The 23,873-nt window shown below is 39.0% G+C and overlaps 1 protein-coding gene across 1 annotated transcript in view; it reads left to right on the top strand.

Moving 5' to 3' along the window:
- Positions 1-23,873, top strand: part of LOC128226340 (neuronal acetylcholine receptor subunit alpha-10-like) — a 37,575-nt gene that overhangs the window by 9,721 nt on the left and 3,981 nt on the right. Inside the window, exons 2-5 of the mRNA XM_052936222.1 lie at positions 11,721-11,863; positions 12,149-12,193; positions 15,078-15,184; positions 15,369-15,508. Coding sequence (XP_052792182.1) covers positions 11,721-11,863; positions 12,149-12,193; positions 15,078-15,184; positions 15,369-15,508 — 435 coding nt within the window. The remainder of the gene's footprint in view (positions 1-11,720; positions 11,864-12,148; positions 12,194-15,077; positions 15,185-15,368; positions 15,509-23,873) is intronic.

Genomic DNA, 23,873 nt, shown 5'->3' with positions numbered 1-23,873 from the left:
TCTGTCAGAGTATGTTGATCCATGAGTAGTCTGTCAGAGTATGTTGATGCATGAGTAGTCTATCAGAGTATGTTCATGCATGAGTAGTCTTTCAGAGTATGTTCATGCATGAGTAGTATTTCAGAGTATGTTCATGCAAGAGTAGTCTTTCAGAGTATGTTGATCCATGAGTAGTCTGTCAGAGTATGTTAATGCATGAGTGGTCTGTCAGAGTAAGTTGATGCATGAGTAGTCTTTCAGAGTATGTTGATGCATGAGTAGTCTGTCAGAGTATGTTGATGCATGAGTAGTCTGTCAGAGTATGTTAATGCATGAGTGGTCTGTCAGAGTAAGTTGATGCATGAGTAGTCTTTCAGAGTATGTTGATGCATGAGTAGTCTTTCAGAGTATGTTGATCCATGAGTAGTCTGTCAGAGTATGTTAATGCATGAGTGGTCTGTCAGAGTATGTTGATGCATGTGTTGTCTGTCAGAGTTTGTTGATGCATGAGTAGTCTGTCAAAGTATGTTCATGCATGAGTAGTCTGTCAGAGTATGTTGCTGCATGAGTAGTCTGTCAGAGTATGTTGATGCATGAGTAGTGTGCCAGAGTATGTTGCTGCATGAGTAGTCTGTCAGAGTATGTTGATGCATGAAAAGTCTGTCAGAGTATGTTGATGCATGAGTAGTCTGTCAGAGTATGTTGCTGCATGTGTTGTCTGTCAGAGTATGTTGATGCATGAGTAGTCTGTCAGAGTATGTGCATGCATGAGTGGTCTGTCAGAGTATGTTCATGCATAAGTAGTCTGTCAGAGTATGTTGATGCATGAGTAGTCTTTCAGAGTATGTTGATGCATGAGTAGTATGTCAGAGTATGCTGATGGATTATTGTCTGTCAGAGTATGTTGATGCATGTTTTGTCTGTCAGAGTATGTGGCTGCATGAGCAGTCTGTCAGAGTATGTTGATGCCTGAGTAGTCTCTCGGAGTATGTTGATGCCTGAGTAGTCTGTCAGAGTATGTGGCTGCATGAGTAGACTGTCAGAATATGTTTCTGTATGAGTAGTCTGTCAGAGTATATTGCTGCATGAGTAGTCTGTCAGAGTATGCTGATGCATGAGTAGTCTGTCAGAGTATGTTGCTCCATGAGTAGTCTGTCAGAATATGTTGATGCATGAATAGTCTGTCAGAGTATGTTGCTGCATGAGTAGTCTGTCAGAGTATGTGGATGCATGAGTAGGCTGTCGGAGTACGTTGCTGCATGAGTAGTCTGTCAGAGTATGTTGATGCATGTGTTGTTTGTCAGAGTATGTGGATGCATATGTTGTCTGTCAGAGTATATGGATGCATGTGTTGTCTGTCAGAGTATATTGATGCATGAGTAGTCTGTCAGAGTATGTTGATGCATGAGTAGTCTGTCAGAGTATGTTGATGCATGAGTAGTCTGTCAGAATATGTGGATGCATGTGTTGTCTGTCAGAGTATGTTGATGCATGTGTAGTCTGTCAGAGTATATTGATGCATGAGTAGTCTGTCAGAGTATGTGGATGCATGAGTAGGCTGTCGGAGTATGTTGCTGCATGAGTAGTCTGTCAGAGTATGTTGATGCATGTGTTGTTTGTCAGAGTATGTGGATGCATGTGTTGTCTGTCAGAGTATATTGATGCATGAGTAGTCTGTCAGAGTATGTGGCTGCATGAGTAGGCTGTCGGAGTATGTTGATCCATGAGTAGTCTGTCAGAGTATGTTGATGCATGTGTTGTTTGTCAGAGTATGTGGATGCATGTGTTGTCTCTCAGAGTATGTTGCTGCATGAGTAGTCTGTCAGAGTATTTTGATGCATGAGTAGTCTGTCAGAGTATGTTGATGCATAAGTAGTCTGTCAGAGTTTTTTGCTGCATTAGTAGTCTGTCAGAGTATGTTGATGTATGAGTAGTCTGTCAGAGTATGTTGATGCATGAGTAGTCTGTCAAAGTATGTTGATGCATGAGTAGTCTGTCAGAGTATGTTGATGCATGAGTAGTTTGTCAGAGTATGTTGATGCATGAGTAGTCTTTCAGAGTATGTTGATGCATGAGTAGTCTGTCAGAGTATATTGATGCATGAGTAGTCTCTCAGAGTATGATGATGCATGAGTAGTCTGTCAGGTATGTTGATGCATGAGTAGTCTGTCAGAGTATGTTGATGCATGTGTAGTCTGTCAGAGTATGTTGATGCATGTGTTGTCTATCAGAGTATGTTGATGCATGTGTTGTCTGTCAGAGTATGTGGATGCATGAATAGTCTGTCAGAATATGTTGATGCATGTGTTGTCTGTCAGAGTATGTTGATGCATGAGTAGTCTGTCATAGTATGTTGATGCATGAGTAGTCTGTCAGAGTATGTTGATGCATGAGTAGTCTGTCAGAGTATATTGCTGCATGAGTAGTCTGTCAGAGTATGTTAATGCATGCGTGGTCTGTCAGAGTATATTGCTGCATGAGTAGTCTGTCAGAGTATGTTGATGCATGAGTAGTCTGTCAGAGTATATTGATGCATGAGTAGTCTCTCAGAGTATGTTGATGCATGAGTAGTCTGTCAGAGTATGTTGATGCATGAGAAGTCTGTTAGAGTATGTTGATGCATGTGTGGTCTGTCAAAGTATGTTCATGCATGGGTAGTCTGTCAGAGTATGTTTCTGCATGAGTAGTCTGTCAGAGTATGTTGCTGCATGAGTAGTCTGTCAGAGTATGTTTATGCATGAGTAGTCTGTCAGAGTATGTTGCTGCATAAGGTGTCTGTCAGAGTATGTTGCTGCATGAGAAGTCTGTCAGAGTATGTTGATGCATGAGTAGTCTGTCAGAGTATGTTGATGCATGAGTAGTCTGTCAGAGTATGTTGATGCATGAGTAGTCTGTCAGAGTATGTGGCTGCATGAGTAGTCTGTCAGAGTATGTTGATGCATGAGTAGTCTGTCAGAGTATGTGGCTGCATGAGTAGTCTGTCAGAGTATGTGGATGAATGTGTTGTCTGTCAGAGTATGTTGATGCATGTGTAGTCTGTCAGAGTATGTTGATGCATGTGTAGTCTGTCAGAGTATGTGGCTGCATGAGTAGTCTGTCAGAGTATGTTGCTGCATGAGTAGTCTGTCAGAGTATGTTGATCCATGAGTAGTCTGTCAGAGTATGTTTATGCATGAGTGGTCTGTCAGAGTATGTTGATGCATGAGTAGTCTTTCAGAGTATGTTGATGCATGAGTAGTCTGTCAGAGTATATTGATGCATGAGTAGTCTGTCAGAGTATGATGATGCATGAGTAGTCTGTCAGGTATGTTGATGCATGAGTAGTCTATCAGAGTATGTTGATGCATGTGTAGTCTGTCAGAGTATGTTGATGCATGTGTTGTCTATCAGAGTATGTTGATGCATGTGTTGTCTGTCAGAGTATGTGGATGCATGAATAGTCTGTCAGAATATGTTGATGCATGTGTTGTCTGTTAGAGTATGTTGATACATGAGTAGTCTGTCAGAGTATGTTGATGCATGAGTAGTCTGTCAGAGTATGTTGATGCATGAGTAGTCTGTCAGTGTATATTGCTGCATGAGTAGTCTGTCAGAGTATGTTGATGCATGTGTGGTCTGTCAGAGTATATTGCTGCATGAGTAGTCTGTCAGAGTATGTTGATGCATGAGTAGTCTGTCAGAGTATATTGATGCATGAGTAGTCTGTCAGAGTATGTTGATGCATGAGTAGTCTGTCAGAGTATGTTGATGCATGAGAAGTCTGTTAGAGTATGTTGATGCATGTGTGGTCTGTCAAAGTATGTTCATGCATGGGTAGTCTTTCAGAGTATGTTGATGCATGAGTAGTCTGTCAGAGTATGTTGATCCATGAGTAGTCTGTCAGAGTATGTTTCTGCATGAGTAGTCTGTCAGAGTATGTTGCTGCATGAGTAGTCTGTCAGAGTATGTTTATGCATGAGTAGTCTGTCAAAGTATGTTGCTGCATAAGGTGTCTGTCAGAGTATGTTGCTGCATGAGAAGTCTGTCAGAGTATGTTGATCCATGAGTAGTCTGTCAGAGTATGTTTCTGCATGAGTAGTCTGTCAGAGTATGTTGCTGCATGAGTAGTCTGTCAGAGTATGTTTATGCATGAGTAGTCTGTCAAAGTATGTTGCTGCATAAGGTGTCTGTCAGAGTATGTTGCTGCATGAGAAGTCTGTCAGAGTATGTTGATGCATGAGTAGTCTGTCAGAGTATGTTGATCCATGAGTAGTCTGTCAGAGTATGTTGATGCATGTGTAGTCTGTCAGAGTATGTGGCTGCATGAGTAGTCTGTCAGAGTATGTTGATGCATGAGTAGTCTGTCAGAGTATGTGGCTGCATGAGTAGTCTGTCAGAGTATGTGGATGAATGTGTTGTCTGTCAGAGTATGTTGATGCATGTGTAGTCTGTCAGAGTATGTTGATGCATGTGTAGTCTGTCAGAGTATGTGGCTGCATGAGTAGTCTGTCAGAGTATGATGCTGCATGAGTAGTCTGTCAGAGTATGTTGATCCATGAGTAGTCTGTCAGAGTATGTTTATGCATGAGTGGTCTGTCAGAGTATGTTGATGCATGAGTAGTCTATCAGAGTATGTTGATGCATGAGTAGTCTTTCAGAGTTTGTTGATCCATGAGTAGTCTGTCAGAGTATGTTAATGCATGAGTGGTCTGTCAGAGTATGTTGATGCATGTGTTGTCTGTCAGAGTTTGTTGATGCATGAGTAGTCTGTCAGAGTATGTTCATGCCTGAGTAGTCTGTCAGAGTATGTTGCTGCATGAGTAGTCTGTCAGAGTATGTTGATGCATCAGTAGTGTGCCAGAGTATGTTGCTGCATGAGTAGTCTGTCAGAGTATGTTGATGCATGAAAAGTCTCTCAGAGTATGTTGATGCATGAGTAGTCTGTAAGAGTATGTTGCTGCATGTGTTGTCTGTCAGAGTATGTTGATGCATGAGTAGTCTGTCAGAGTATGTGCATGCATGAGTGGTCTGTCAGAGTATGTTCATGCATAAGTAGTCTGTCAGAGTATGTTGATGCATGAGTAGTCTTTCAGAGTATGTTGATGCATGAGTAGTATGTCAGAGTATGCTGATGGATTATTGTCTGTCAGAGTATGTTGATGCATGTTTTGTCTGTCAGAGTATGTGGCTGCATGAGCAGTCTGTCAGAGTATGTTGATGCATGAGTAGTCTGTCAGAGTATGTTGATGCCTGAGTAGTCTGTCAGAGTATGTGGCTGCATGAGTAGACTGTCAGAATATGTTTCTGTATGAGTAGTCTGTCAGAGTATATTGCTGCATGAGTAGTCTGTCAGAGTATGCTGATGCATGAGTAGTCTGTCAGAGTATGTTGCTCCATGAGTAGTCTGTCAGAATATGTTGATGCATGAATAGTCTGTCAGAGTATGTTGCTGCATGAGTAGTCTGTCAGAGTATGTGGATGCATGAGTAGGCTGTCGGAGTACGTTGCTGCATGAGTAGTCTGTCAGAGTATGTTGATGCATGTGTTGTTTGTCAGAGTATGTGGATGCATATGTTGTCTGTCAGAGTATATGGATGCATGTGTTGTCTGTCAGAGTATATTGATGCATGAGTAGTCTGTCAGAGTATGTTGATGCATGAGTAGTCTGTCAGAGTATGTTGATGCATGAGTAGTCTGTCAGAGTATGTGGATGCATGTGTTGTCTGTCAGAGTATGTTGATGCATGTGTTGTCTGTCAGAGTATATTGATGCATGAGTAGTCTGTCAGAGTATGTGGATGCATGAGTAGGCTGTCGGAGTATGTTGCTGCATGAGTAGTCTGTCAGAGTATGTTGATGCATGTGTTGTTTGTCAGAGTATGTGGATGCATGTGTTGTCTGTCAGAGTATATTGATGCATGAGTAGTCTGTCAGAGTATGTGGCTGCATGAGTAGGCTGTCGGAGTATGTTGATCCATGAGTAGTCTGTCAGAGTATATTGATGCCTGTGTTGTTTGTCAGAGTATGTGGATGCATGTGTTGTCTGTCAGAGTATGTTGCTGCATGAGTAGTCTGTCAGAGTATTTTGATGCATGAGTAGTCTGTCAGAGTATGTTGATGCATAAGTAGTCTGTCAGAGTTTTTTGCTGCATTAGTAGTCTGTCAGAGTATGTTGATGTATGAGTAGTCTGTCAGAGTATGTTGATGCATGAGAAGTCTGTCAGAGTATGTTGATGCATGAGTAGTCTGTCAGAGTATGTTGATGCATGAGTAGTTTGTCAGAGTATGTTGATGCATGAGTAGTCTTTCAGAGTATGTTGATGCATGAGTAGTCTGTCAGAGTATATTGATGCATGAGTAGTCTGTCAGAGTATGATGATGCATGAGTAGTCTGTCAGGTATGTTGATGCATGAGTAGTCTATCAGAGTATGTTGATGCATGTGTAGTCTGTCAGAGTATGTTGATGCATGTGTTGTCTATCAGAGTATGTTGATGCATGTGTTGTCTGTCAGAGTATGTGGATGCATGAATAGTCTGTCAGAATATGTTGATGCATGTGTTGTCTGTCAGAGTATGTTGATGCATGAGTAGTCTGTCAGAGTATGTTGATGCATGAGTAGTCTGTCAGAGTATGTTGATGCATGAGTAGTCTGTCAGAGTATATTGCTGCATGAGTAGTCTGTCAGAGTATGTTAATGCATGTGTGGTCTGTCAGAGTATATTGCTGCATGAGTAGTCTGTCAGAGTATGTTGATGCATGAGTAGTCTGTCAGAGTATATTGATGCATGAGTAGTCTGTCAGAGTATGTTGATGCATGAGTAGTCTGTCAGAGTATGTTGATGCATGAGAAGTCTGTTAGAGTATGTTGATGCATGTGTGGTCTGTCAAAGTATGTTCATGCATGGGTAGTCTGTCAGAGTATGTTGATGCATGAGTAGTCTGTCAGAGTATGTTGCTGCATGAGTAGTCTGTCAGAGTATGTTTCTGCATGAGTAGTCTGTCAGAGTATGTTGCTGCATGAGTAGTCTGTCAGAGTATGTTTATGCATGAGTAGTCTGTCAGAGTATGTTGCTGCATAAGGTGTCTGTCAGAGTATGTTGCTGCATGAGAAGTCTGTCAGAGTATGTTGATGCATGAGTAGTCTGTCAGAGTATGTTGATCCATGAGTAGTCTGTCAGAGTATGTTGATGCATGTGTAGTCTGTCAGAGTATGTGGCTGCATGAGTAGTCTGTCAGAGTATGTTGATGCATGAGTAGTCTGTCAGAGTATGTGGCTGCATGAGTAGTCTGTCAGAGTATGTGGATGCATGTGTTGTCTGTCAGAGTATGTTGATGCATGTGTAGTCTGTCAGAGTATGTTGATGCATGTGTAGTCTGTCAGAGTATGTGGCTGCATGAGAAGTCTGTCAGAGTATGTTGCTGCATGAGAAGTCTGTCAGAGTATGTTGCTGCATGAGTAGTCTGTCAGAGTATGTTTATGCATGAGTGGTCTGTCAGAGTATGTTGATGCATGAGTATTCTTTCAGAGTATGTTGATGCATGAGTAGTCTGTCAGAGTATATTGATGCATGAGTAGTCTGTCAGAGTATGATGATGCATGAGTAGTCTGTCAGGTATGTTGATGCATGAGTAGTCTGTCAGAGTAGGTTGATGCATGTGTAGTCTGTCAGAGTATGTTGATGCATGTGTTGTCTATCAGAGTATGTTGATGCATGTGTTGTCTGTCAGAGTATGTGGATGCATGAATAGTCTGTCAGAATATGTTGATGCATGTGTTGTCTGTTAGAGTATGTTGATGCATGAGTAGTCTGTCAGAGTATGTTGATGCATGAGTAGTCTGTCAGAGTATGTTGATGCATGAGTAGTCTGTCAGAGTATATTGCTGCATGAGTAGTCTGTCAGAGTATGTTGATGCATGTGTGGTCTGTCAGAGTATATTGCTGCATGAGTAGTCTGTCAGAGTATGTTGATGCATGAGTAGTCTGTCAGAGTATATTGATGCATGAGTAGTCTGTCAGAGTATGTTGATGCATGAGTAGTCTGTCAGAGTATGTTGATGCATGAGAAGTCTGTTAGAGTATGTTGATGCATGTGTGGTCTGTCAAAGTATGTTCATGCATGGGTAGTCTTTCAGAGGTTGTTGATGCATGAGTAGTCTGTCAGAGTATGTTGCTGCATGAGTAGTCTGTCAGAGTATGTTTCTGCATGAGTAGTCTGTCAGAGTATGTTGCTGCATGAGTAGTCTGTCAGAGTATGTTTATGCATGAGTAGTCTGTCAGAGTATGTTGCTGCATAAGGTGTCTGTCAGAGTATGTTGCTGCATGAGAAGTCTGTCAGAGTATGTTGATGCATGAGTAGTCTGTCAGAGTATGTTGATCCATGAGTAGTCTGTCAGAGTATGTTGATGCATGTGTAGTCTGTCAGAGTATGTGGCTGCATGAGTAGTCTGTCAGAGTATGTTGATGCATGAGTAGTCTGTCAGAGTATGTGGCTGCATGAGTAGTCTGTCAGAGTATGTGGATGAATGTGTTGTCTGTCAGAGTATGTTGATGCATGTGTAGTCTGTCAGAGTATGTTGATGCATGTGTAGTCTGTCAGAGTATGTGGCTGCATGAGTAGTCTGTCAGAGTATGTTGCTGCATGAGTAGTCTGTCAGAGTATGTTGATCCATGAGTAGTCTGTCAGAGTATGTTTATGCATGAGTGGTCTGTCAGAGTATGTTGATGCATGAGTAGTCTATCAGAGTATGTTCATGCATGAGTAGTCTTTCAGAGTATGTTCATGCATGAGTAGTCTTTCAGAGTATGTTGTTGCAAGAGTAGTCTTTCAGAGTATGTTGATCCATGAGTAGATTGTCAGAGTATGTTAATGCATGAGTGGTCTGTCAGAGTAAGTTGATGCATGAGTAGTCTTTCAGAGTATGTTGATGCATGAGTAGTCTTTCAGAGTATGTTGATCCATGAGTAGTCTGTCAGAGTATGTTAATGCATGAGTGGTCTGTTAGAGTATGTTGATGCATAAGTAGTCTTTCAGAGTATGTGGATGCATGAGTAGTCTGTCAGAGTATGTGGCTGCATGTGTAGTCTGTCAGAATATATGGATGTATGAGTAGTCTGTCAGAGTATGTTGATGCATGTGTGGTCTGTCAGATTTTGTTGATGCATGTGTAGTCTGTCAGAGTATGTTGATGCATGTGTGGTCTGTCAGAATATGTGGATGCATGAGGAGTCTGTCAGAGTATTTCGATGCATGTGTGGTATGTCATGTGTTATGATGCATGTGTGGTCGGTCAGGTATTTTGATGCATGTGTGGTCTGTCAGGTATGTTGATGCATGTGTTGTCTTTCAGGTATGTTGAAGCATGTGTAGTCTGTCAGGTATGTTGATGCATGTGTCGTCTGTCAGATTTTTTGATGCATGTGTGGTCTGTCAGAGTATTTTGATGCATGTGTGGTCTGTCAAAATATTTTGATGCATGTGTGGTCTGTCAGAATATTTTTATGCATGTGTGGTCTGTCTGAATGTTTTGATGCATGTGTGGTCTGTCTGAATGTTTTGATGCATGAGTGGTCTGTCTGAATGTTTTGATGCATGTGTGGTCTGTCTGAATGTTTTAATGCATGAGTGGTCTGTCTGAATGTTTTGATGCATGAGTGGTCTGTAAGAATGTTTTGATACATGAGTGGTCTGTCTGAATGTTTTGATGCATGTGTGGTCTGTCTGAATGTTTTGATGCATGAGTGGTCTGTCTGAATGTTTTGATACATGTGTGGTCTGTCTGAATGTTTTGATGCATGAGTGGTCTGTCTGAATGTTTTGATGCATGTGTGGTCTGTCTGAATGTTTTGATGCATGAGTGGTCTGTCTGAATGTTTTGATGCATGAGTGGTCTGTCTGAATGTTTTGATGCATGAGTGGTCTGTCTGAATGTTTTGATGCATGAGTGGTCTGTCTGAATGTTTTGATGCATGAGTGGTCTGTCTGAATGTTTTGATGCATGTGTGGTCTGTAAGAATGTTTTGATACATGAGTGGTCTGTAAGAATGTTTTGATGCATGTGTGGTCTGTCTGAATGTTTTGATGCATGAGTGGTCTGTCTGAATGTTTTGATGCATGTGTGGTCTGTCTGAATGTTTTGATGCATGAGTGGTCTGTCTGAATGTTTTGATACATGAGTGGTCTGTAAGAATGTTTTGATACATGAGTGGTCTGTCTGAATGTTTTGATGCATGAGTGGTCTGTCTGAATGTTTTGATGCATGAGTGGTCTGTCTGAATGTTTTGATGCATGTGTGGTCTGTCTGAATGTTTTGATGCATGTGTGGTCTGTAAGAATGTTTTGATACATGAGTGGTCTGTAAGAATGTTTTGATGCATGTGTGGTCTGTCTGAATGTTTTGATGCATGAGTGGTCTGTCTGAATGTTTTGATGCATGTGTGGTCTGTCTGAATGTTTTGATGCATGAGTGGTGTGTCTGAATGTTTTGATGCATGTGTGGTCTGTAAGAATGTTTTGATGCATGAGTGGTCTGTCTGAATGTTTTGATGCATGAGTGGTCTGTAAGAATGTTTTTATGCATGTGTGGTCTGTCTGAATGTTTTGATGCATGTGTGGTCTGTAAGAATGTTTTTATGCATGTGTGGTCTGTCTGAATGTTTTGATGCATGAGTGGTCTGTCTGAATGTTTTGATGCATGTGTGGTCTGTCTGAATGTTTTGATGCATGAGTGGTCTGTCTGAATGTTTTGATGCATGTGTGGTCTGTAAGAATGTTTTGATGCATGAGTGGTCTGTCTGAATGTTTTGATGCATTTGTGGTCTGTCTGAATGTTTTGATGCATGAGTGGTCTGTCTGAATGTTTTGATACATGTGTGGTCTGTAAGAATGTTTTGATACATGTGTGGTCTGTCTGAATGTTTTGATGCATGAGTGGTCTGTCTGAATGTTTTGATGCATGAGTGGTCTGTCTGAATGTTTTGATGCATGTGTGGTCTGTCTGAATGTTTTGATGCATGAGTGGTCTGTCTGAATGTTTTGATGCATGAGTGGTCTGTCTGAATGTTTTGATGCATGAGTGGTCTGTCTGAATGTTTTGATGCATGTGTGGTCTGTCTGAATGTTTTGATACATGAGTGGTCTGTAAGAATGTTTTGATGCATGAGTGGTCTGTAAGAATGTTTTGATGCACGAGTGGTCTGTAAGAATGTTTTGATGCACGAGTGGTCTGTAAGAATGTTTTGATACATGCGTGGTCTGTTAATGGTTTTTGATGCAAATGCGGTTTGTCAGGTATTTCGATTCATGTGTTGTCCGTCAGGTATTTCGATTCATGTGTTGTCCGTCAGGTATTTCGATGCATGTGTTGTCCGTCAGGTATTTCGATGCATGTGTTGTCTGTCAGGTATTTCGATGCATGTGTTGTCCGTCAGGTGTTTCGATGCATGTGTTGTCCGTCAGGTATTTCGATGCATGTGTTGTCTGTCAGGTATTTCGATGCATGTGTTGTCCGTCAGGTATTTCGATGCATGTGTTGTCTGTCAGAGTTTTTCGATGCATGTGTGCTCTGTTAGGTATTTGGAAGCATTTTGTGCTTTAAAGAGAGTATTCTATCAAGTTTATGCAATTGAGTTTATCCCTGTAATTTTCAATTTATTATTTATTGCTGCTATTAAAACTACATAAGTGTTGTTAATCACTATATGACTGGATTGCTATGCGGCGTGTGAGTGTATGCCTATTTGTTTTGTTTTTACATGGCCAGTCCCGCCGACATGGTGTATTCCTCTAAAGGATCTGATGGATGAGTTGTTCGAGGGCTACTCACCCGAAGTGCTGCCTCGCTGTAACGCACTAGACACCGTCCAGGTTCAACTCGGACTAGCTGTCCGGCAGATTGTAGAACTGGTCAGTAGATCGTGTCATAGATATAATTTTTTTAGATTGGTGTTACCTTGTCTATGTCTGCTGAGGTGTATAATAAACGTTTACGCTACAGAAAAAAAATTCCTATTAAAATGACGACATATTAGGTCTACGAATCGTTATTTATAAAGTCATCGAAGTGCTGCGAACTGTTTATTATTTGTACAATATAATTATGTTTCTGATTTTTCATGTCATTTAAGACTTGAGTTTTGACGGCTATTTTTGCATGTTCGATAACTGTTTTCTGTTACGTTTGTTTTCCAGAATGAGCCTAGGCAGATCCTGGAGACGAACACGTGGGTCAGAATGGTGAGTTATCTCCAGCAGTATTGCAAAATAACAATTAACAATCTTTCCAATCATATCAATATGTTTATTTTTTCTGACAAGTTCCCGGTAATATATCATTTAATTGCGGTGCTGATTATTTACCATAGTGTTGCGTTTCAACTATACCATCAATTTTGCGTATGCTTTTACATGTACGTCGGTGTTGGAGTTGGTAAATCAAGTCTTTCCACCATTATTTTGATTTTGGTTTTTGAGTATTAATAATTATGTTATCATGCTACCATGTGTAAGGTTTTTGGTTTTTCGTCATTTATGAAATACAATTAACACCACAATTTTACATTATTTAGCCTCTGAAGGCAAGGTTTAACGGTCAAATAGCATGGTCTGCCAAATATTTAATCAGTTCGTTACGCCTTCATGACAACACTATAATGAAAACTTCAGGGACGAGCCTAGTTTTCAGAAAAACAGCAAGTATAAGCCCGTTTAAAGACACACAGACCTATGCCCAAAAGACACACAACAAGACACAACAAGATACGATACGCACAAAACCTCAACACTTATCATTATCAATCAATGTTGCGGTTATTACCTTGGAAATGTCAGTGCAAAAGGTGTATTGGCGGATAGGTAGTTTACGATATTCCAATTTCACTTTTTCCATGAAGGCCATTCACTTGTATGTTCAATCAGTCTTGAAACAAGCCAGGATTGTGGATCTGAACACTTAATTTTGCAACCGACTTTTTGATGCACAAAAGGCCATTGGAGTAGTGAAGTGAAAACATTGCCATTGAGAACTACCGAAATGAGCCAAACAGTTTAAACTTTATTATGAGTTTACAGTTAGTCAAAAGATGTAAACGCAACATACAAATATCAAACTTGACACACGACCACAGACAACACTCATTTCGCACTTAATAGCAAGTCACCTTGATCAGTATATTCCATGGCTGAGAGTGTAAGATCATCCCAACCCGAGCGTACGGTGTTTCCGCAGAACACACTGCGCGAGGGTTGGGATGAACCTATCTTACACGAACGGCTATGGTATATCCTTTTCTCCAACCCAGTCAAACAAAATAAAGTAAAAATGTTTTTTTTCCCTTGAACTCTTTTGTGCGTAGAGAAAATAAATGCGTATCGATATGTGAGAATTCATGGTTGTCATGGATATGCGCACAATGATTCAGATTATGTTAATAGTCAAATCGTTCTTTAAATAGTTCTGAGGAGAGTGCAGCATTATATATTGAACGAAGTGTGAAAATAAAATTATGGTGCCATTAGAAGCGATAAATAATTAATTAGGATTCTTAATATTGCATTAAGACAAGGTTTCAATAATGCTACAGACGACGGTCTTCAACAAGGGATGGAATTGTGTGAATACAATAAGTTCCATACGGGTACTTGTTTTATCTTTGCTCGTGGGCAAGATAAGAATATCTAGCATGATTAATATTTTGGATCTACTTATCTGAAGTGGGAGAAAAGGCAAGCATCCATGTCTTTTTCATTTTTACCCGGTAGCTCTTTAAATATATCCAGAGTCTGTGAAATGACATTGTCTACTGAATACACCTCTTTTCATCATAATCGCATGGAACCATGACAGTGTATGACCCATTCCTCTGAAGAAGGAACCATGACGGTGCATGACCCATTCCGCTGAAGAAGGAATCATGACGGTGCATGACCCATTCCGCTGTAAAAAAAATTATGACGGTACATGACCCATTCCGCTGTAGAAAGAATCAAGACGGTGCATGACCCATTCCGCTGTTGAAGGAATTATGACGGTGCATGACCCATTCCGCTGTTGAAGGAACCATGACGGTATATGACCCATTTCGCTGTAGAAGGAATTATGACGGTGCATGACCCATTCCGCTGTAGAAGGAACCATGACGGTGCATGACCCATTCCGCTGTAGAAGGACTCATGACGGTGCATGACCCATTCCGCTGTAGAAGTAACCATGACGGTGCATGACCCATTTCGCTGAAAAGGAACCATGACAATGCATGACCCATTCCGCTGTAGAAGGAACCATGACGGTGCATAAACCATTCCGCTGAAAAGGAACCATGACGGTGCATGACCCATTCCGCTGTAGAAGGAATCATGACGGTGCATGACCCATTCCGCTGTAGAAGGAATCATGACGGTGCATGACCCATTCCGCTGTAGAAGTAACCATGACGGTGCATGACCCATTTCGCTGAAAAGGAACCATGACGGTGCATGACCCATTCCGCTGTAGAAGGACTCATGACGGTGCAAGAACCATTCCGCTGTAGAAGGAATTATGACGGTGCATGACCCATTCCGCTTTAGAAGGAACCATGACGGTGCATGACCCATTCCGCTGTAGAAGGAACCATGACGGTGCATGACCCATTCCGCTGTAGAAGGAACCATGACGGTGCATGACCAATTCCGCTGTAGAAGGAATCATGACGGTGCATGAACCATTCAACCTTAGAAGAAAATAATAACAAAGAAGATAATAGAAGGTGCCATGACAATGCATGTACATTTTCACTGTAGAAGGTGGCATGACAATGCATGTACATTTCCACTGTAGAAGATAGCATGACAATGCATGCACATTTCCCTGTAGATGGTGGCATGACAATGCATGTACATTTCCACTGTTGATGGTAGCATGACCATGCATGTACATTCCACTGTAGATGGTGGCATGACAATACATGTACATTTCCACTGTGGATGGTGGCATGACAATGCGTGTCTGCTTTAGACACATGCTGACCGTAAACTACGCCATCAATTATATCACTACCATAATGACGCTAAGCCAACAGTCCCAAAATGTTACACCGCTATGATCAATATTCTTAATTTCACTTTTTGTTCCTACTTCAAGGTATGGAACGACTGCCAGTTGACTTGGAACGCGACGGAGACGGGGATCAAGAACATCGCCGTGCCCTACAAGAGAGTATGGATACCGGACATCACACTCTATGATAAGTTGGTACTTCTTAGGGGAAATTAGGAATTCTAATTATGAATAAATCATGTCAGATGTACTGTAGATTATTGTTCGTAGAACATTACTTGTTGTTTTTTTTTTGTAAATAATTTTCATATCGAACAGACGATATTCACCTGTAAATAATGTCAATTTTTCGTCCACTTCCTGACATTCCCAAAGTGCCGAGAACGCGCTGGGCGGCCTGCAACAATACCGACCTAACGTTTACCCAAACGGCGACGTCTACTACAACTTCCCGTCCGTCATCCGCAGTCTCTGTAAGGTGGACGTCACTTACTTCCCATTTGACATTCAAGTCTGTGAGTAGTTTACACAGTAGCGTCGGTTTGATATAACTTAACATAATAATAATTAATAATTATAAAAGAAGTCCAACTTCAGCATTAAAACATTGATTTTAACAGCGTTTCCTTTCATTTTAACATCAAATTTCTGATATAACATGGTCATTCTTTTATATCTAAGTCTAGTCAAATCGTCACAAGAATACTTCAGAAAATGAGAGAACCATAAACATTGGTGTTGTTACAGCTATTCTAAACATATATTTGTCTAGATCCATGTACGGGATTTGCCGCTTTCAATGACTACATGGAATTTTGAGCAGGCTGAAAATGCCGCATTACTCATCTTAGTCCAAGGCCAAGTAGTTCTCGGAGCTGATGGAGGTTGTGTTTATAACTTATGGTTGTTCTTGTTTAAATTTTAACGCTAGTGTTTGCCATCAGTAAATGTTGAATGTTCTTAAAAATCAATTTCAATGAACAAGGTATGCACAAATTAAAATGAAGACATCATTCCACGCCTTTATGAAAAGCCAAATAATCGCTTTTCCTTGAATTGTGAATCGTCCCAAAAGAGTTTCCAAATAAAACATTGTCGAAATTTGCATTGTTCAAACGTAATTTGGCTTACGATGTTCGAAATTTAAAGAATTAGACAAATTGAACGCATTTTTCTGCTAACATGACAAGGACATGACTGTTATAAAGTTTCAAAACTGTTCAGATCGTGGTGCGGACGAATACGTCTTCGAAAAGGATCGAATAGAGAATCAGGCTAACAGTCCACTGTGACGTCAGAGGTCACATGTACAATTGTCTAACATCGGAACTTTTTAGGCACCAGCCATGTTGGATTTAAGGAAAAAACAGATAGGAAAGCATTTGGCATAAACATGACATTACGGACAAAAAGCCTAGCAGAATAAAAACATTTATAAAAAATAGTTATCGATTTAATGATGTCGTATATCGCTGGCCAATCAAGTTTGCAAAAAAAGGTTGAAACACAACAGGAATTTTATAAGTTCAAGAATCAAGTGAAGCTATTTAGCAATAGCAGTTACTGAGCTAGGCCGTCAATGGAATGATTTACATAGTAATGATGATTAATTTACCACTAACCGTGAGTAACATGGAATAAATGACAGGAAGTTTTAAATGCAATACAATTTCGTGGCATCTCATTGCATCATTGCAACATAATTCAAATAAGAATATTTTATAGAACGTAGAACAAATAATATGCACATACTTATTAATAAGGTTTCTTACTTAATGAAGCCAAATATATGAATATGTGCAAAAGCAGCTTAAATATAAACATATATAAAGTGATCCGGGATAAAGGGGCGCCTTGTTGAAAGAATTACTCAATGGCAACATGATTTTCGTTATTATTTACTGGGTAAGTACATTTTAACTACATACAGTGTAGTGTTTCTTAGTTTTGTGCCGCGCTGCATCAATAGAACAAATGATAAAAACAGAATATTTTGTAGGTAGTAACCATTGATTATGCAAGTATATATCAGCAATACATACTAAGATGTAACGTAACTCCCTCAAATGTCCTTGTAAATGCGCAGAACGCGTGTCTTAGAGAACCCTGCGCGCTAAAAAACCATTTCCTCATTCAGCATTTTTCATAATATTCTAATAGACCAGTCAATTGTAAATGGCGGCCGTAGGAATGCTATTCGTCGGACAAAAATGCTTTTCGTGGAGATTTAGGTAAAGATAATCATTGTTTGTGTCACAGAATCGGAAAATAGACCCAGAAAAAAAAACCTGGCACGTTTAATAGGACATTTTAAGTATGTAGATATTGTGATTTACGCCATAATCGTATACATATTCAAACCACCTTTACACAACTTTGTTCACAGTTGTTGGTCCATAGCGGGCTTTATATACATGATGGTTTTCTACCAGCATTGATTGGCCATAGACCTTGTGGTCGGATACCAGCGTCCGTTGATTTCCGTGACCGGTCGGTAAAATTCACTTAGTCACTCTTGTTGGCATCATGTTACGGGAGAGTGTGATCTAGTATTGTGGGGAAAACCGTAGAAAACACACTTGTCCGGCTTGGTGACCACCAACCAATGCAGCCTCATTGTAGAGGCCCTTCACCAAGATTGTTTAAATAAAGGCCATGTGGTCTAAAGTGGCCCGTCCCGTGCAGTCCCTGGTTTCCTGTATAATTATGTAGTGAAAACTTTGAAAAATCTTCTCTGAAACCAGACCCTTGATATTTGGAATGCTGTCTCATGCAGTGGCCCACCAGCAATTTTGTTCAAAATATGTCCCTAGGGTTGAAGATGGCCACTTCTTGGGGTCCCTGGTTTTATTTATACTTAAAGAGTAAACACTTTGAAAATCTCCTCTGAAACCGTAAGGTTCAGACCATTAATATGTGGTATGCAGTCTTATGTAGTTGTCATTTATCCATATTTTTTAAAATATTCCCCTGGGCTCAAAAATGGCCCCGTCCCTTGGGTCACAAGTTTTCTATTTACTGATATAGTAAAACAAGTTTGAAAATCTGAAGGACCAAGACCCTTGACATTTGGTATGCAGCCTCATGCAGGGCAATCTCATTAAAATAAGATACCAATACACGCTCAACGACATAAAGCTATGTTACATAACGTAATGAAATGAAATGAACGTCATTATATGTTTTTAATGATTGCATGTAGTGGCCCTTTACCAAGATTGTTCAAATTATGTCCCTGGGATCAAAGCCGGCTAAGCCCCGGGTTTACCAGGATTTCTATATACTCATATAGAAATTACCTCGTCTTCTTTGATTTAAACATATTTTATTCAACATATCTATATATCTATATATACATATAATTCACGTTAAATATAATTTAAGTATTTGCATTAATATATTGAATCGGATTGAAACGAAAGCATAGCTTATAAAGTTTCTCTCCGTGAGAATTAAGTTACACGTTATGCAGAGTAATGAGAAGGTTAGACAATTTTAATTACATGTATATATGTTGTTAATGAAAACATGCAGAATATTATCTTAAGAGAACGAAAGAATGCGTTTGAAATAGTGTATGAAAATGATGATTTCGGTAACAAAAAGAAGAAAAGAGAGCATGGATGAAAACAAAAGTAGACAGAGCGAGAATATATGTAAGTTTGATGATAGTTAGATTGATGATAGTTGGGTACCTGTACCGTTTGATAGAAAGGGTCAAGTCTGGGAATATAGCATAATCAGAAGCGTTTCGAGTTTTGTAAGACCCTCGATATTTTGTATGTATACTCATGTAGCCTCGTGTCCTTTACCAAGTGTGTTTAAATTATGCCCGTGTGGTACCAGGTTTTCTGTATACTTATGTAGTAAAGTTTTGAAAATCTTCTCTGAAACAACATGTCCCAGACCATTGTTTTTTGGGTATGAAACCTCATGTTGTGGCTTTTACCAAAAATGTTCAAATAATGTCCCTGGAGTCAATGCTGACCACGCCCCTTCGCTGGAATTCATAATTCCCTTCTTATGTTTTGTCAAGTATCTTAGTTAAATTTAAAGAAAAATACTAGGGCTTTTAACATGATGGTATGCAAATGATAATAAAGGTTCTAAGATATCATTAAATTAATTTATCATATGACCAGTGAGGTACTTAACTTTAACAATGACTTAAGTTAGCCAATGACTAACGATGTTTCATGAATATCGGGAGTCCCAGCTTTTCTATATACTCGCTTAGATTAATCTTTGAAAATCTCCTCTAAACCGCAAGACCAAGACCCTTGATATTGGTATGTAGCCTCATGTAGTGCTTAGAATTATTTCCTTAGCAACCAATGACGTTCTCAGCAACCACTCTCTCCCTTATCAACCAATAACCTCCTAATAAACCAGTTGAATTACTTAGCGACTGCTTACTCCCTAAGCAACCAAAGACTACCTTAACAACCAATGACTTTCTAAGCAACCACCTTCTTCCTTACAGCTACCTACATACATAGCAGGCAATCACTACCTTAGTAACAAATGATAATCTTCGCATATACCTACATTTGTAGCAACCAATTACTTCCTCAGAAACCAATGCCTTCCTTAGCCACCATATAATTACCGAGCATTCACTTACTTCCTTAGTAGCCAATATATTCCTTACCAAGTAATGACTTCCTTGACAACCCTTACTTTTATTCAAAGGACTTCCTTTGTATCCATGCCTTTCGTACCAAGTACGTTCATTCATAGCAATCAATGACTTTCTTAAAAGATTTTATTAGCATCCAATGTCTCCCTTAGCAAGCAGTGACAGCTAAGGAAACAGATAAATTATCCGTGACCAATGACTTATTTTGCAACCAAAGACTTCCTTAGTAGCATAAGACTTTCTTAGCGACAAATAGCTTCCTTAACAGCCAATGTCTTCCTAAGCAAGCAGTGACTAACTTAGGAACCGGATTATTCTCTAGCATCCACTTACTTCCTTCGTAACCAATGACTTCCTTGGACACCGAAGACTTCCTCGGCAATATAAGACTTTCTTAGCAATAATGCCTTCCTTATCAACCAATGACTTCCTTAGCAAGCCGTGACTACCTTAGGAACCAGATAATTTCCTATTATTCACTTACTTCCTTTATAACCAAGACTTCCTAAGCAAGCAATGACTTTTTAGAAGTCAATGACTTCATAAGCAACCAGTAACTTCTTTGCAACGACTTACATCCAAAGCAACCAATTACTTCCTTAGCAACATTCGTCTTCCTAAGCAACCAATTCCTTCTTTAGCAACCATTTACGTTTTTTAGAAACCATCTACTTTCGTAGCAACCAAGGAACTTCCTTACCAACTACCTTTATCCATAGCAAACGATGCCCTTAGTATCCTTCTTGAGCAACCACTTCCTTTCTTAGCAACAACGTTGAAGACAGGCATTTGCCAAAAAAATATTAACAATCATCACGTATCTTGTAGTCATGGCAACCTTTAAATTCATTTCATTTTCATACAGGTTGTTATTTTCTTACATTCATGTTTTTACGCGAGATTTATGACATGCTGGGTTATAAATAACCTTTTATTTTCCTTCTGTCAAGCTGAATAATGTGACACACATTTGATACATTTATATCGTTGCCATTGCAACCAGCCAATACAAGGAAATTACTAAATGTTATACTGATATTTACATTTCTGATTTTATTAATCTTGGTGTTTGAAAAGTGGTGTTATTGTTATACTCATCTATAATATGTCTTTTATCGTTTTACTTATTAAGACTTAATAAGCTAAATATAGTTTTGCAAAGGCAATCGCTTATTACATGCAAATTTTGCAAGTTTTTGGATATAATCTTAAACGATTTGATTAAACATATACGTTTTGTTTAGGGAAAATCATTTTTTCTACAAACAACTTCAGCAATAATTCCATTCAAAATGCACAGCTTATCACTAAAGTCGACATATCCCCATGTATTTGAAGTTACAGTAAATGCTCTTTTCAATCGCGTCTAAAGGTTTTTCGGTGCTTTGATTAGATAGCATACGTTAGACAGGTTTTATGAACTAACACGTTTTAATTCTTTGAGGAAAATTATTCTATTTTTACGAGCAACTTTAGCAATAATACCTTTTAAAATGCAGAACTTATCAGATGGTCGTTTTCCCGCGGTGAGGACAAACATGTGGTCAGTTAATGTATGTAGAAACTATGTTTAGAATACCGGTCAGTTAATGTAGTTGAATCTTTTTTTAGATTATCGGAACTTGTCTGTTTTGTGAATGAGAATATGATTGTGCTTTTTAAAGTTTATTGATAAATTTAATGTTATTAATGTTTTATGTAAGTACCTGTGTAGAAATAGTATTAGTGCTGTTATGAATGCTTCGTACTATTTGGATGTTAAACAGGTTTAAACCGAACTACTTTGCTTCACCAAACGTATGCATGACTCACTGTCGTATCAGGGCATGTGTGCTTATATAAATTGAAAGCCTAATGTCTAAATCTATGCCAAGAATACACGGGAACGAAGCTTTTATGCAAAAAATGAAAACATCTTCTTAGGAATGTAAACGCCTAAAAAATCATAGAATGAATAGTATTTTGTTATTGTATGGCAGGCAAATCATAATATATAAAGCATTAGCAACACGAAACCTGAGATACAACTAGTTTGACACTCGGCAATCATTTTTGTTTCTTATCTCAGAAAAGTAATTTAACAATACACCATTACAAATAAGCGTGCTTCATGGTCACGCCAGGTTATAATAACAAACCCTGCAGGCGATGGGACACTTGCGGTCGGTAATAATTTCTGGAACATCTTGGGCTAAACTCAGAGTGAATATCATTATGTTAACTTCCTACCAGAGCCTCCATTATTTTGACCAACATTAATCTGATAGATATAACGACCAAAAAGTAGTTATATCCTGCTAAAAATAAAACGCCTGGATACAGAAATACAGCGCGGAAATAGCCGAATAAGCAAGAACTCATACTCGGACTGCAATACAACCTAATCTATTTTTATGGTTTCGACGTCATTCTGCTAAACATAAGAGCGCTATTGAGACAAAAAAATGGGTTAAAACGACATGAATAGAAGTAGTTCTTTGGAGTTTGTGGTCTTAAGACTACCTGCGCGCATGCGCAGATAGTCTAAAAACCATAGCTCTGGCTGCAGTATTTGTGTTGTTGCCCTTTGTTAGATTTCATTCTTTTGTCCTGTGCCAGTATTCAATATTGATATTATCCTTATCTTTAACTTAAAAAGTCTTTGAGATTTTTACTTCAAACTTCATACACAGTGAGATCTCATTGAATTGAGGAGGAGAGCAGTGAATATGAACCATAAATATTTTTTTAGTTTAATATCGTCTTTTGTTAATTTTGTAACTTTTGTCCTGCGCATAACTTAAAAAGTCTTTGAGGTATTGACTTCAAACTTCATATACAGATAGATCTCATGAAGAAGAAGTGCAGTGAGCATGAACCATAACTCTGGCTGCATACTTTTGTTAATTTGCATACTTCTTTTTGTCCGGAGCATAATTTTAAAAGTTGTTGAGATGTTGACTACAAACTTTATGGAGGAGACGTGTTGTGCTTATAAACCATAATTAATACGGTTTGGGATATAGCAGTCTGTGGCTGCCTTTGTTATATATAGTTTTACTTCACTCCACAACTTTATATGTGTTTGAGGTATTGACTTCAACTGTACAAAAGAATCATTAATTTGTGTTTGGTCTACTCAATTAAAAACTGTGCTATGCTTTTTAAAACTAAAAAGAAAAGGTTTATGCCTTATTGTTCCAATGTTATAGGCCTTATCCGGCAATGAACATTCAATGAGCATACGTCACTCCGAATGATACTTATTATTACAAGAATTTGGTGTAGTGGGGATATTGATCACATCCACTGATAGCTCTAGTTTTTTTAATATTGAACCTTGAAAACATTCAATGTTACTTCTTGAAGAGTTTGTGTTTGGTCCATTTTTCGCACTGTGGAGATTCTCTACCGTAATATCTGTTTTTAGCTCGCCTATTTGAAGAATAAGGAGGGCTGTACTACTCGCCCCTTGTCGGCGTCGGTTACTTAATATTTCACACAGTTGTCCAGGGCCATCACATAATGAGGTTAGATAACTCCATGTTATCCTATATACAAATGATGGCCCCTGATTGACTAAGGAACTTTGGTTAAAGTTTTAGAGCAGGTTGGGATAATTATTAAAAAACTTCTATACCCTTCATTCAATTGACTTAATACTTCACACAGTTGTCCAGGACCATCACATAATGAGGTTACATAACTCCATATTTTCATTAATACAAGTTATGGCCCCTGACTGACTTAGGAACTTAGGTTAAAGTTTTAGGTCAGGTTAAAGTTTGAGGGCAAGTTGTGATTTTCACTTATAACTCCAATACCCTTCATTCAATTCACATAATACTTCACACAGTTGTTCAGGACCATCACATAATGAGGTTAAATTACTCCATATTATCCTTTATACAAATTATGGCCTCTGATTGACTATGGAACTTAGGTTAAAGTTTTAAGGCAGGTTGGGATATTTATCAATAACTTCTTTACCCTTCATTCAATTAACTTATTTAATTTTATTGTTTTATTACTTTTGACAGGCACATACATCATTACTGTATTCACTTGTAAGTAAAAGCGGCGAAGTCGAGCGCGCTGTCTTACGACAGCTCTTGTTATTGCTATTACCACGTTCTTACAAGTAAAGTATGTAGTAATAGTGGTGGAGTAATACAGTTCGTGCTGTATTAGTCTTTATAAGATTTTGGAACAAAATATCGTGCAACTAAATGAATGGTTTCACCAATAGTCATCTTGTGCAA

Source organism: Mya arenaria, chromosome 3 (genome assembly GCF_026914265.1).
Source record: "Mya arenaria isolate MELC-2E11 chromosome 3, ASM2691426v1".
Classification (NCBI taxonomy): Eukaryota; Metazoa; Mollusca; class Bivalvia; order Myida; family Myidae; genus Mya; species Mya arenaria.
Note: the sequence above shows the minus strand (reverse complement) of the source record. Positions and strands in the feature narration are given on the sequence as shown.